This window comes from Siphateles boraxobius, unplaced genomic scaffold (genome assembly GCF_051911475.1).
Source record: "Siphateles boraxobius isolate OS27281-9 unplaced genomic scaffold, OSU_SipBor_1 8, whole genome shotgun sequence".
Classification (NCBI taxonomy): domain Eukaryota; kingdom Metazoa; phylum Chordata; class Actinopteri; order Cypriniformes; family Leuciscidae; genus Siphateles; species Siphateles boraxobius.
In genome coordinates, this window is record NW_027509208.1 from 9432958 (window position 1) to 9448845 (window position 15888).

Here is a 15888-nt window from a genome sequence, read left to right on the forward strand (position 1 = left end):
CACCTGAAAATCCGATAACATCAGCAATTTTCATTCAAGCAGCTGATTTCTGTAAATTAATGTAAAACTAAATGTATATTGCAACACAGGTTGTAGTCAGTATATACATTAACGACAATTTGAGACAAATACATAAATTTCATATTGCAGCACAAGTTGTAGTCAGTATATAGCCTACATTAACGACGATTTGAGACAAATACATGTAAATTTAATATAAAACTATGTAAATCGCGCTCTGTGGCACGGCAGGATTTTGAACAAGGTCCTAAAGCCGTAGCTGGGCGCCGCCGGTGTGTGTAAGTTACACTCATAGAGAATAATGTGTTCGAATTTTAAAAGACATGGCACTGCGCTTCTCGTCCGGTGTGCGACCCCTTTTAGGAAATGGACAGCCACCGACACGAACGCACACACCTATTTACTTGATAATAAAGCCGTAAAGTAGGCTATCTTTGAACTCAGGAAAATAGCTCAGGACAGCGCCACTTCTCACAACAGACAGGATTGGAGATCAAAAGTTTAACTGACCTGTAACCGCGATCAGAGGCGTTTTCATCCGAGAAACGCTGTGATTGGTGGATAGGATATGGAGCAGGCGACTGACAGCGACATAACCAATCACAGTGTGACAGACGCTTCACATAGCACCAACCATAGACATCATATAGAGTCTATGGCACCAACTGCAATGTTTAATTTTAAATGAATGCAGCCTACTGGTAATCTGGCACACGTGGGTGCAGGGTGCTCGATATTTTCCGTGGGTGCTCGAGCCCCGGAGCATCCACGGTATCGGCGCCTATACACACACACACACACACACACACACACACACACACACACACACACACACACACACACACACACACACAAGGATTTATACAATTCAATGTTTGTTTACAAATTAATAAATAAATGTGTACATTCACGGTTTTTATATATACAGTTTATGGAAACGTCACATTTTTAATCGAAAAAGACAAATATCCTGTCTTTCAATCGCAGATTTGATGAACGCACCGCTGGGGGCGCTATACTCACCAATCCTACAGAGAATACACAGAAGAAGACGAACACGGAAGCGTCTGGGTGCTTTGATCTGTGCTGCTATTATTTTCCGAAATGTGTACTGGTTGTATGCAGAAACAATATCCCGACAGGGTGAGTTCATGATCATTGTGACTGGCACACATCGCGCGAATCCTGCTGCTATATGTTCCTTTGATGCCATTAAAGTTCAAAGAGGCAAATGCAGCTTGGGTTGTTGGTTTCCAGTCAATCAAAGATAGCATCACTGCACTTATGTTTCCTGAAAAGTTTTGTGCTTAGTAGCCAACTATCTACTAGCATTAGGCATTTACCTTTTCCCGTTAATTATTGAGACTTAATATTTAATAGCACTAAGCTGAATTTGTTTTGTTTATTTGTGCACTGAGTTCAAGCGAGCATAATTTATTTATTTATTTACATTTATTGACAGTGTTAGTCTCTTAATATTTTTTTTTTTGCTAGAAACTGTATTTCAGGTGTTTACTTAATCTGTTATGTGCAATAGGGTAATACCTGTCTCGAGAATGGTTCATATCTCATGAATTTTCTCGGATGCGCCAACTGTCATCAGCGGGACTTTGTGTTGATCAGTGACAGGACGATCGTGAATGAAGATGAGGAGGAGATTGTCACTTATCTGCGTGAGTCACGTCACTTCGTTGCATGGACATATTCCGCTGAACGTCTCAGACTGACGTCATCAGTATTTGCTTTTCCATCCTCAGATATGTGCAAGAACTGTGATCATGTCATAGCCAGACATGAGTACACCTTCACTGTGGTGGATGACTATCAGGTGAGCCCTGTTTCTAAATGTTTTGAAAGACGCTAGAAGTTTATTAGAGATCGTTGTACAATTATAAACAGACGAATACGGTTTACACACACACACACACACATATATATATATATATATATATATATATATATATATATATATTCCATCTGACTTCCCAATATATCAGCCCAAATCATCACCCGCTGCTGACGTCGCTGTCTTGTTGGAACGTGGTGGCCACTAACCAACCATCCCGAAATCCTTCCATCTAAATCCAATATGATCAAAGATGGCTGTAAAAATAAATCTGCATTGTTTATCCTTTTGATCTTTCATTTAAAAACAAACAAACACAAAAATCAAACATTTAATTGAAGTAAAAGATTTGAAAGTGGGGGGAAACTAACATTATGAAATATTTTTTTCTTCTCCATAACACGTTGGCCACAATTATTGGCACCCCTAGATTTTTTTGTAAAATATCTCTGAAGTTAGTCCTATTAATATTTAAATGTTTTAGCACACCAGGGTGACTAGAAACATGAAATTGTCCAGCTATGAGTTCTTGTTTATCAGGAGTATAAATATGAGGAAACACAAAGGCCAAATTCCCTTAATCATCCATTACAATGAGTAAAACTGGAACTTCAAAAGGGACTGGATTCTATAGTCAAAATTAAAAAAATAGCTTTTTGGCAAACAGGGATAAAAAAGTAAATATACAGCTGGATCTTTAATGTTGTGGGCCTATTTTTTGCTGAAGGTCCTGGGCATCTTGTTCAGATCCCTGGTATCATGGATTCTATAGTAAATACCAACAGATCTAAACCTGATGGCATCTGCTAGAAATCTTATAATGGATCTTCGATCAGGACAACGATCTAAAACAAACATCAAAATCAACACAAAAATGTGTCACTGAGCACAAAATGAAGCGTCTGCCATGACCGTCCCAGTTCCCAGACCTGAACCCTATAGAAAAAGCGCCAACATGGATCTGGGAATCTGAAGTATCTGGAGAGATTCTCTATGAAGGAATGGTCTCTGATCTCTTGTCAGTTGTTCTCCAATCTCATCAGGCATTATAGGAGAAAATTCAGAGCTGTTATCTTGGCTAAAAGAGGTTGCAAAAAGTATTTAATAAAAAGGTGCCAATAATTATGGCCAACGTGTTTTGTAGAAAAGCATTTATTGCATAATGTGATTTACTCCCCACTTTCAATTCTTTTGCTTCAATGTAAGCTTAGATTTTTGCCAACTTTTTGAATGAACTATTAAAAGGAGAAACAAGTCGCTTATGACCCCATCTCTTATTAAGATAAATTTAACAAATTATGATAAAAAATTACAAAATATATAAAATAAAATATAAAAAAAAATTCTTCTGAGCCATAATTTTAAGTTTATGTAAATAGTACAGAACATGGATATTACAATGTTGGACGGATTAATAGGATTTGCTTAGTTTGTTTAGGTTTTTAAAGGGGATTTTTATTTTATTATATATTCTTCTTTTTTTTTCAGGAATACACAATGTTGTGTATGCTGTGTGGAAAAGCAGAGGATTCCATCAGTGTTCTGCCAGACGATCCCAGACAAACAGCTCCTCTGTTCTAGAGTATTTGCACACATGCAGTTCCCTGTCTATCTTTGTAAAGAGCACGGTTATGCATGATGGAGGGAGCCATGAAATATGCAATGAAGACACACTGTCACGATTAATCCAAGAGAATATATTGCAGAATGCATCGTGTTCTTTGTTTCTACTGCTTCAAGAGTGGCATCAAGGTTCACAGTATGGTTCCGACTCATAAAGACATGAGTTTGAGAGTCATTTACAAATATTAAACCTAATTAAGAGCCATGGTTCCTTATGCTTTGTGTTCATCCCGTGATCCTCAAATGTTTGATTTGCTCACTCTGTTAAAAGGAAAGTGTGTATTGTTTCCCATGTTAAAATGCTTTCTCCTATCTCACCTTAATGCCAATTCACACAGCAACGACAGACGGCAACATACACTTCATTGGGTTTTGTCGGAGCTTGTTTTTCCGCCGATTGAACTTGCTGAATTGGAATTAGAATGTCGGAGAAGTGACGTGCTGTAATCTGGTGACTGTCGGTGACCTGTGAATTGGGCTTTCATACGCAGTATTGTTCTGTTGCCAATTAAATGAGTCTGCAGTGGGAATATCTGATTTGCAAGAAAGGTTAGGTAAGGTTTAAGTTGATTTGCAATTTGTTAATCGCAGACAGGACTTTTGTTACTATGCAACACTTACAAATGGTACACAAAATTAAAAATCAGATTCCTGCTTATTACGGATACTTACATTTCAGTCTATATGATGTCATACTGTATTTCTAGTTTTAATGCAACAAAATATTTTGTATGCTTTGTCTAAAACTATGAAACAATGCATTTCTTTTATTAAAATAATGACAGCATAATGTCATCACAAAATCAAGCATTTGGTACTTGAGTACTTATTTATTCCATTAATATGAATACATATACATTCCAACATGGTAACTTTTTTGCCTGATTGAAATATGTTTGTTAGCAAAATACAGTACATGAAGCACGAGGTGGAATTTCTTTTTCCTAATATATTTATATCTATATACAGTTCAGATTATGTACAATTCTTATGATGATAGACCATCCTCCATTCCGCAGTTGTGGGTTTATTCTGATGCTTTTAAAGTAAAAGTACTTTCTGAGGACAAAACAGACGATCCAGAACAAAACAACTATTCTAGCTGCACAGCACACAATGAAGTCGTGGTAATGACTCGGTAGCTACAATAACTTTCTTTGTACATCCGCAAGGGTCTCTCACTCTTTAGACAACTTTTAATAAATTCCATGACAGAGAATTAAATCCCAAAATCTGCAGAAGCATCTTGACATAAGCAGCCAACTCATACTGTTCTTGCTGATGCATTCAAGTAATATGGTAATGGGACTATAGTGTTTGAATCAAGAGTTCCTTTAAGGGTCTGTAGTGTTTCACTGCAATATATCACCAAGTTTCTTATTGATGTTATAACTATTTACAGGGACTGTTAGTATGATATTGCAGGCATGGAAGAGATTATACTTGGCAATTGCAAGGTTGCTGACCCTTAATATGATGGCGAATTCACTCAGTAGCAAGTAATAAAGCTACATTGTCAGGTACGTAACCACATCCAATAAATAAATAAATACATTCTATAGATGATACAGTTTACAGTACATACATTCCCTGAAATACATATATACACATGCTTGCTTGGACCAGATGTACCTATACGTGAATGATATCACATTGTATAGATGGCTATGGGTTGAAATGAGCATTTAAGATTAAATGCTTTGACCAATGATTAAAAAAACAAACAAACAAAGATAGAAAATGTAAGGTTAGAGTATCTGGAGTGCCAACAAAACTTGAAACATGCAACTGTTTGACAGAATACAATGAGTTACTAAGTGCAGCCCCATTGTTTTCACATTTCAAACAATCTCACTGATAGTGGCAAATAGAAAGTGTTTAAAACTAACATAAGTGCAAAAAAGAAACATTAAAAAGATGATTTAAATGTAACAAAAAAATATATGGCACAAACTATATAGAGTGTAAAATAAATAAATAAAAATAATTGCGCTGAAATGCAATGGGCAAGTTTTTAGGACAAAGTTACACAGCGTCACTGGAAAGTTCAGCATGTTAATATTTCATGTTGTCCTAAAATGTCAAAAACATGATGCTTTCAAGAAGTCACAACCAACCGGCAAATACCTTGTACTTTATCACTCTACTTATAAAAACACAACTTGTAAAAAGGCTACAGTTCACCAGGCTTCATCATGTGATGTTAAAAGCTACTTTTGAAACCGGTTGTCAAATTACTGACAACTCGCGCCATCGATTACAAGCTTTTCACTTTATTTGCTCGTTTTGGTTGTGGTTTTGCTCTCAGGACTTCCTGCTCTGACTCTGGTGCAGAACCCTGACCCGTGATTTACTCGCAAGTCACTGATTCGAGGAGGCGGGGAGGCTGAGCAGCTACTTGGCGACTGGCTGTGACCCCCCTCAAAACGGGAAGGGGAGGAGCTTAGTGAGCGCTGCAGAGAGGAGACGGTGGTGCGCTGGTAACGAGAGGAGCTGACGCCCATCCCACCTCGCTCATGCATGAGCTGAGAAAGGTTGTCCAAGAGGTCCGTGTCACCGGTGCTGCTAGCGCGAATGCGGTAGCGTCTGCGTCTGAAAGGACAATAACATTCAATATCACATTTCAGACTGATTCAAACTAGTGTTCGAGTCATTTGTTCATGAATCAAACTGGACCATCACTTGGACTACATTGGTCACGCTGTATGTTTTTGATTATCTAAAAATAACCAGCACATAATAGTTTTCATGGACTACACTGGTATCATTGTGTGTGTGGTTTTTACGTGCATCCAATGAGGACAACTCAATACAGTGAAACAAGAAAGCAACTAACTTGCTACATTATGAAAATACTAATTTTTAAATTCTTGCTTCTCTCACCTGTTCTCGCCACCTGTACGAAGGGGCGGTTTGCCTGGTGGCGGTCGAGGAATAAATCGAGCAGACAGCTGATCCGGTCCTAGTGTGGGGCTTATGGGTCTTGGTATTTTACTCTTGCCTGAAAGAGGTCCAGAAGAGGAAGACAGAGAGAGCGGCTCCTCCACCTGCCAGTCTGACCCTCGAGAACCGGTGGGAAAGGTGAACTTGTCACGCAGCAACGCTGAGGGGAAGTGCTCACATGACAGCGACAGAGACGGGGAAAGCGGAGCTGGAAAACCCCTGCGAGTCGGAGAGTCCGGGTCACGGACCGGGATGCGACTGGTTCGGGGGGAGAGTTCACGAGGAGATGCCGGAGCTGCATCAACACTGTGTCCAGTTGTCTCACCCTGGTTAGGGGTTGAAGGAGTCCCACCGTCAGGACAGCCCGAGTCACTCTCCACATCCTTGTCAGAGGCCTTGACAGAGATAATGTTTTCATCTGGCTTCTTAGGGCTTTTAGAGGGTGAAATAGCTGACACGTGGTTGTGCTCTTTTTCCGCAGGGCCTGGTGGATTGTCAGGCTGAGAGTTGTCTCCTGTCTTCTGCTGAGGCTGAATGGGCTGTAGCACTGCACTGGATGACTGTGAAAAGAATAGCATTAAAAGACAAGACATTATTTATGGAGCCCTGCAGAGATAATAATCTTACAAATGTGTTTTTTTTCTTAATGTACCATCCTTTGCTTGGCCAAAATACGAGGTCTGGTGAGATTTTCTGAGCTTGTGTCAGCTTCACTTTTGATCTGATGTTTTTGATATACAGTAATGTGTAAATCCAAGTTGCTGGCCAAAATCCGAGACTATGTTGCAGTGAAACTACTGCAATGCACCCATAAACGATCACTACGTACTGCTTCAGTTTCCCTTACACAATGAAACATTATGGAAATGAATTGTCATTTCCTGTCTTTAATATTAACATTACAGGTACACTATTGTTCAAAAGTTTAGGATTTTTCTTTTGTTTAAAATTTTTGACGTTTAAAAAAAAGAAGAAATTAATACTTTTTTTCAGCAAGGACGCATTAAATTGATCAAAAGTGACAGTAAATACATTTATAATATTACAAAAGATTTCTATTTTAAATCAATGCTTCTTTAAATGTTCTTTAAATCTTTCTATTCATCAAAGAATCTTAAAAAAAATGTTAATAAAATATTAAGCAGCACAGATTATTTTAACAATGATAATAAACAATAAGAAATGCACTAAATCAGCATATGAAGGATCATGTGACACTGAAGACTGGAGTAATGGCTGCTGAAAAATTCAGCTTGGGTATAACAGGAATGAATTACATTTTAAATATATTAAAATAGAAAACAGTTTTTTTTAATTGTAGTAATATTTTACAATATTACTGTTTTTACTATATTTGTTATTAAATAAAAGCAGCCCCTGTTGAGCATAACTGTGCATTCACACCACCGCCGGTGAGAGCGTCAAAGTGGCCGGAAGTCATTCATTTTCAATGTGAGCCGGACGGTGAGGGCGGCGAGGAGAGTTGAAGTCAGGTCAAATTTATGGTAATGAGCTATGGCGCGGTTCGGCGGCAACCAATCGGAATGTAGAAGTCCTCCGCTTGAGAGGATTCCAGAGTACGCAGTCCTGTAAACTTTGGTTCCGACCACATTAGTTCCCAGGCAAAACGGAGGAGAGGCTGATCGTTGCTGTGGCGAGTTTCCCAATAATATACAACATGTCCCTATGTACAACAACTTGATCATCCATTGTGATGTGAATTTGATAAGGAGGCACGCAACACTATTTATAGGCAACATTTTCATGCCAGAACGCTTGTTTTTCAGCGGGAATGCAATTAATTTGCACAAAACAACACAGATTTGACCAATTGCATTAAGGCTACGCTTCAACCAGGACAGTTATTGTAATGTAGGATGCACACAAATTAATGTTAATGTTAATTAAAGACCAAGCCTAGTAAACGTCTCCTATAAACTGCATTTTGAAATTAGACAAGCACTTAACCATGAACACAAAAGCCACACTACACAAATGGCTTTTTTTTGGGGGGGTTTATTTCGTTAGCAAACCTGTAACTATAATTACTGAGTTCTTTCCATCGCTCAATTCCTTTCTTTCACATTTAAAAGATTTCATGAGATTAACTTATACCTTACTTGTGGTCAGTCTGCAAAAATACCGATCAACATGCTTGTTTGCTTTGCCGCCTCTTTAAATAAAGTTTACAAGACCAAGCATTCGATCTAAGTCAGAGCGTCCACGAATCTTTCTACATTATTTTAACTTCGTTCATTTTAAGACGTCTTTCATCATCTTAATCCTAGAGTTATTCCAACTCATTTGCAGGGTCCACATCACACACACATTTGGCACAGGATTTACAAATGCCCTTCCTGCCACAACCCAATTTGGCATATCCAATCCACCTAACCTGCAAGTCTTTGGGGGAAACGCGAACACCCTCTGACACAGGGAGAATATGCACACTCCACAGAGAGGACTCCTGGCTCGAACCAGGGACCTTCTTGCTGTGGGTCGACAGTGCTACCCACTGAGCCACCGTACCGCCCCCATAAGAGACTTCTTTCAAAAAACTAAAATTTAAAATCTTACCGACCCAAACTTTTTAATAGTTGTATAATTTTGACTTGATATTTCACAATATAGACTTTTGTTTAGGAATGCAAATTCTTCTACTCAGAATGTAGCATGAGACATTTACCTGCTCAAGATGAGACCTGCTGAGGTGGACCATTGACGCAGGCTGTATTGTGGGAAGTCTTCTTAATCCAGACAGGCCTATTACGCCAGACAAACCCGGAAGTCTGGCGAATGGAGGTCCAGTGTGGCAGACACCGGTGTGGAATTCTGCTGAGGCAAGGCTGCTAGCACGCTGAGGCAAGGGGTCGGACCAGGTGCGAGGGAGGGCGAGGGGGCTGGAGGAGCGTGGCGAGAGTCCTGAGCGTTCCTCCTCATCTGGTTTAGAGCCAGCTGAACCACTAGCACCTTCAAGCTCAACTAGGACCCACTCCTGTGAGTCACCCTCTTGAGGGACGGGGCTGAGGTTGACGGCAACGTAACCGCTACTGGCTGCCCCCTCCTCGTCCTCCAAAGAGCCCTGCTCGACCCGACAGACAGACCTGTCTTGGGACATACCTGGCCGCTGCTTGCCTAAACTAATGAGATGAAGAAGGAGAAGTGGTTATGATGTCTCTAGAGACCAAATTCACATTTATAAGGAAGTTCATTAAGACTTTGTTTACTGACTAGGCCTCAAGGAAGCGTTCAATGGTGGGTTTGGGTTCGGGAGTCAGTCTCTTGTCTAGCCCCATGCTCTGACTATGGCGCATCCTTCTCAGCAGAGGAGCCACACGGTCGATGAGCAAGGTCTCTGAGCGCACACGTCTGGGAGAGCCCTGCATGGAGCCACTGTTGGGGCTCTGGTTGCCCTCTTTGCTTCGCTCCTCCTCACTAGCCACCTGAATCAGAAACACAAGCTCATGACTACCTCCGACTTCAATACATACTATTTGGACCGGCGAAAAAGGTAATGGGGAGGGTATAAGTAACAATGGGCCTACTCTTTAAATTCTTCTAATGAATTCTTCTAATGAATATGGATCCCTTCAGATATACATTCATATAAACCCCCCAACCCCCAAAGAAAACCTGGATTTGCACGAATGACGTGAAATGCCAGAATGGCAAATTTAACCAAAAGGCGACAAGTTTACAGGTATGTAAGTAACAGAGTGATTAGCAGTCATCCCATCTGAATAGTACCTTTCTGATTAGCGGTTGAACGTGGTTGAGGTTTCGGTCGCGACTATGCTCTATATCCTCCCAGACATCCGCACCCTGCGCAGGCTGCGTTGGGATGGGGGTACAATTATCAGCCTCGCTGAGGCGCTCACCCTGAAGGACGTCCTCTGTGTTCTCACGCTGCAGATCACCCGGGATCACAGAGGCATTGGCCATGCTAGGAGGAAACATTCATTTGACAATGTAGACCTCAAACAGTTTATATATAGACTCAATACAACATTGAATCATTTGATGCTGAATATCTACCCCATATATGCAGGTGTGAGGCGGGTTAACTGCTGGGCTGTGGTTGTCAGGGTTCCAACATTAAGCGTGTCCTCTGAATCCGTTCTCTCCCAGTCATACGGGTCATTTTCCACCACATTGTAGCTCTTCATACTGTTGTCAAAGACTGACATCAGGAGCTACAACACAATGAGTATGTTAGTGAATGGCTACGCTTACAAACATCTCTGCTAAAGAATGGCTCTGGACCTGATAATCTGGTTTAGTGTAGTAGTCCAGATTGGAGATATGGTCGAGGAAAATGTTAAAATCATCTGGGAGGTGCTTGAGCATGAGGCGATGGTTGTACGTCTCCTTCATATTTCCGACCTGTTCCTATATTGATAGCAGGATTAAGAATACCAGCAGATCTTTTATTAATGGAAAATTACAATTTGAGCAGAACTTACTTTGTCTTTGATTTTCCTCCAGGGTAGCTGACCCACCATGAACTCCACAAGCATATAAAATAATGACCAGAGGTCATCATGTCGACTCATTTCCTTTGAAAATGAATGATATGCATTTTAGTGAAATATGAACAAGTAATATGACCTGCTGTGTAAAGGACACCTGATCAGCAACTGCCATTACCTTATTCTTGTGAGCATTAACTGAAGCATAACGGACGGTCCCTCTGAATCCTGCCACTGGTCGTGGCTTTGGACAATAAAGAGAAAGTGCAGTCATAAGAAAATATATAGAAACACATTACAGGTTAAGTTCAGTCAAAGATGAAAATTCTGTCAAAATTACGACATTGAAATTTAAGTCAATGTTCACTTCAAAAACTTCACATCCACCTCTACCTTTTTTGGTTCATTTATGAGAGTTTGAGTAGTATGATTCTGATTAATAAAAGGATCATTTAGACCAGTTTTGTGAACCAGATCAACTGATTCATTGAAGAAGAAAAAAATCATACTCGAAAGACTCATTTGTTCACAAATCATACAACACTACTTCTCTCATGAGCTCTGAATTCTGACTTAAATTTGGGTTATTTCTCATCCAAATCTTTCGTATGACTTCAGAAGTCTGTAATATAAGTAATAGTCATACAGGTTTGGAACAACATGAATGTGAAAAATTGATAACTGAATTTTCATTTTGGGGTGAACTATCCCTTTAAGCAACACTAATATATGACAATAGCATACTTAAAAAGACAGAGAGATATTTCATAAACATAAGCTTTAAAATACATCTGTGATTACTCACTGGACGGACTTCTTGACATGAGTTTGTGAACTGACGTGCCAACCCAAAATCAAGCATATAACAGGTTCGGCATGTAATGGAAAGTCGGCCCATTGCGAAGTTGGACTGTTTGAAAAAGAAAAGGTTGGATGATTAGTTTCCATAGTCTAAAAAGAAAGAATAAGAAATAATAAATTATAGTCAATATTAAAAGTGCTTTTATGCCCAGGGCTATCTGTGAGAGAGCAGACTTACGGGTTTGATGTCTCTATGCAGAAAGCCCACAGAGTGGATGCTCTCGATGGCTTCCAAGATTTGTCGGCCCAGCCTGAGTGTGGTGGAGACACTGAATGTGCCATGGCTCATGTTGCGTCTAAGGTCTGCCAAGTTCCTTCCCTGCAGTTCAATGGACAAACATCACTTCGGGTGACTGAAGTCAGGGTTGTTGAGTTACTATGACTTGTGTGAGATAACATCCATCAATTCAGGCACAAGAATAAATCATCTGACGCCCTACCTGAAGCTCCATAACCACATAGTTGAAGCGGTCATTGCGCCCACAGCCAACAAAACGACAAACATGGTCTTTACCTACAAAATGGTTCAAATTAAAGAAATAGAGAATGTTATACAAATCCTTTTTTTTATGCAATACTGTTTTTGCCCATAATAGAGTAGCACTGTAGCACACATAGCTTCTTTATTTAGTGTCTTCATGTTTGTTTAATATAGGCCTTAAACGTCTGTCTTCATCTTTACCCTGAAGTCTTTTCAAAACTGCTACTTCCATCTTCAGGACCTGTTTGGGTTGCTGGGCAGACTCCACTTTCAGAGCCACATTGACCTGGTTCACCTGGTCCAGGACTTCATAGATCTCACCAAAACCACCCCCACCAATCTTCTTCAACTAAACAGGAAAGGAAAACTTGGAATGAACGACAGAGAAATCCAGAAACAAACAAAACAAAATACACTTAGACTGCACTTATTTGATAAAAAATATAGTAGCATTGTGAAATATTATCATTTAATACGGTTTTCTATTTTTTAATACATTTAAAATTTTAGTCTAATTTATTCCTGTGATGGCAAAGCTGTATTTTCAGCATCATTACTTCAGTGTCACATGATCCTTCAGCATGCATTCTAATATGCTGATTTGCTGCTCAAGAAACATTTCTTATTATCAATGTTGAAAATAGTTGTACTACTTAATATTTTTGTGAAAAATCTGAGATATTTTGTTTTTCATAATCCATTTATGCATAGCATGTTCAAAAGAACACCATTTATTTGAAATAAAAATAATGTATTTACTGTCACTTTTGATAAATTTAATGCATCCTTGGTGACTAAAAAAAAATTATTTTTCCAAAAAAGGTACCTCAAACTTAGGCAGTGTACCATATAAATCTTTTTTCCTTCTATAATTGAGTAGACAGCTTTCAAACTTGTGTTGGAGAACAGATGTTACATGACAGTTCTGTTCAGGCATGAAATAAAATGTCCCAGCCAAACAACAATTTTGTCATGAAATAAAATGCTGTGTCTTGTGACTATTTGTCAGCATGTTGTACAGTTTTCCGTGATGATGTCAGCACTGCTCAACACACCTGCAGTGTATCGTTTGACTGGGCTCGAAAGGAAAAAATCCCCTTGTCTGTGCAGAAGTTTACATAAAGGAATCTGACAGCTATCAGAACATCTCTACGAAAACTAACAGTGAGTAGCTTAATAGTCCTGAAGCGTTGTCCTTCTAAATACAGCTCGTTCAAAAGAGCTCACCACTCTCCATCGCTCCCGGACCATGCTCCCGACAGCCAAGATATCAGTCTGCTCCACTGTTCCACTCATCCTGATGCTCAAGAGTGGACGGAGCACACTCAGAGAAGCTCTACACCTCACATCAGTGAGCTCGGGTCCTCACTGAAAATCACAGTAAGATCAGAAAAACATCAAGGCTCCATTTAGTTGGACCCGCAGGGTTACAGCAGAAATTAAAGCCTCCAGAGTAGTTTGCAGACATAAGAGAGATTAATTTGCCTATGATGATTGTAGACGTGACAAAAATAATGAAAAATATATATTGGCTGCATCCATTAGGCAGGCCTTCTTTAAAGGCACACTAAACTACATGAATCTGACCTGTCCTAAGGTTGTCTTTTAAACAGAAGACGAGATCTGTAAAAGAAACTGCCCTGGTTCTTTGACTGTCACTGCTAGGGTGCAGAGCAAAACTGATGGGAGCTAAATACAGTCAAATCCTTGAGGAACAGGCTTACTGTAGGCCTGAAACCAGAATAAAATCAGCAAGACATGGACTCAGGGAAACATAATCTGTCAATCTAAATCACAAAGACTACAAAATACCATCTTAATTATTTTATATGGCTGCCTAGTTATAAGACAGAGAACCTTGGCTCTGATCTTAACTATAAGAAAAAAAGTGCCAAAATGCATATTGAGAAACATTCTACTACTTATTTACCACTCCTAGGACTTGTAGATAATGTGCATTAACTTGAATAATATATGTATTCATGTACATGCATACTATGCATAGTATTATACTGATCAATACTTGACTGCAGTGTTGGTGAATCATGCACCCATGACTTTCAATTATTGGTCCACTAGTCATATGGTGTAGTGACAATAAAGTGATTTGATTTATGTCACAGGCCAAATGCAAAAAAATATGTAAATTGTCTGACACACAAAACTGCTTAAATACAGTATATAAACTATAAAATTAACATTTTTGTTAAATGTTTATACATATTGTTCAGTAAGGCTTTGGCAAGTGTTTTTTTTATCATTTAAGTATGACAAAATTGATGTGTATGTTTTCAAATTTAATATAAAAATTTGAAGAAAAAAACAACACAAATGTTCACTGTAGTTTAAAAGATAACATTATAATTGACACAATTCTATTAAAAGGCTTTTACTCAGGATGTAGTCATTAAATCTGTACTAAACTACCAATACTATAATGTTTCCCCCACCAGTCAGAACTGATGGATGAGTCTGCATGCAGTAACGTTACTGTTACTGAATAAGGATAATCTTAAGGGTGGCTGCAGCTGGCCTGATACGTGTCTTTATTAGCTGGATGTGTAAATGAATTGTGAGTATTTTAGCTTATGCTAACATCTTCAAGCTACGTTGAAAACTGCCGCTGTCTTGTAGATGTTGGTGGAGTCTTTCTCTGTCCTTACTGCATCCAGTGATAACAGAAGGAGACGCAGGACAAGGCTAGCTAAAGCTAAAGCATCAGACAGCCAGAGCCAAATCACTGTACAAAACAGCGCAATGAAACAGTACCGCGCTAGCTAATTAGCCAAACTGTACATTTGTGCCTCAAAATACAGCTATTATTGAACATACGGTTGCCAGGTTACACAATGTTGTGACAGCTGTAATCCCGCTAATAATGCGGACTAACGTTAGCTCGCAAAGCACGCGCTCATTCAGGTAAGTTACCCGGTGTGAACATTACCTCTGTCTGCAGCAGCGGACCAAGATGTTTCCCAAGACCTCAGAACATCTTCTTTTGTTCTATAGACCATGATGATATGAAATGTTGGACATAATCCCATAACGTTTAGAAACACAAAATAACGACTGAAGTTCACAGCAGTGGCCGCTCGATGACTGAGCGAGCGTACCGATATGTGACGTCACATCTGGTCGATTGAGTTTGATCCCCAACATCGTTTAGAACAATAACAATAACACAAATATAAACACACACACACAATATATATATATATATATATATATATATATATATATATATATACATGAGTTAACATGAACTAACAGTCTATTAATTACAAATACTTGTATTTATTCATTTTAATTAATGTTAATTTCAACATTTACTAATACATTAAGTTATAAGTTGCAACTGTTAGTATTATTTAATGAACCTGAGCTAACACGAACAGTTGTATTTCATATTAACTAACATTAACAAAGGTTAATAAATACTGTAACAAATGTATTGCTCATAGAAAGTTAATGCATTAACTAATGAAACTATTTTAAAGTGTTACATGTCTGCAATCATTTGTATTGATAGGCATTGTTTTAAACTTTGCATTGGGATATTGTGCTCACACACTAAAAATATGTTGTGCAATAGTGTACATATATGTAAGTGAAAAATGTCCATTAAAAATGACAAAATCATAATC

General features: G+C 38.9%; 2 protein-coding genes across 2 annotated transcripts; one reads left to right on the forward strand and one right to left on the reverse strand.

Moving 5' to 3' along the window:
- Positions 1-1039: 1039 nt before the first annotated feature.
- Positions 1040-4297, forward strand: churc1 (churchill domain containing 1). The gene is made up of 4 exons (XM_077220631.1): positions 1040-1164; positions 1559-1694; positions 1779-1849; positions 3356-4297. Exons 1-4 carry the CDS (start codon positions 1126-1128, stop codon positions 3446-3448), a joined length of 339 nt encoding a protein of 112 aa, XP_077076746.1. The 5' UTR covers positions 1040-1125; the 3' UTR covers positions 3449-4297.
- A 3-nt stretch (positions 4298-4300) lies between these two features.
- On the reverse strand, positions 4301-15381 carry ttbk2b (tau tubulin kinase 2b). The gene is made up of 15 exons (XM_077220630.1): positions 15189-15381; positions 13472-13612; positions 12446-12593; positions 12204-12277; positions 11942-12082; positions 11708-11812; positions 11081-11146; positions 10897-10989; positions 10697-10822; positions 10469-10626; positions 10181-10376; positions 9665-9876; positions 9120-9573; positions 6374-6993; positions 4301-6082 (listed from the first exon to the last, which is right to left on the reverse strand). The coding sequence occupies exons 2-15, from the start codon at positions 13538-13540 to the stop codon at positions 5764-5766; spliced, it is 2781 nt and encodes a 926-aa protein (XP_077076745.1). The 5' UTR covers positions 13541-13612; positions 15189-15381; the 3' UTR covers positions 4301-5763.
- Positions 15382-15888: the final 507 nt, after the last annotated feature.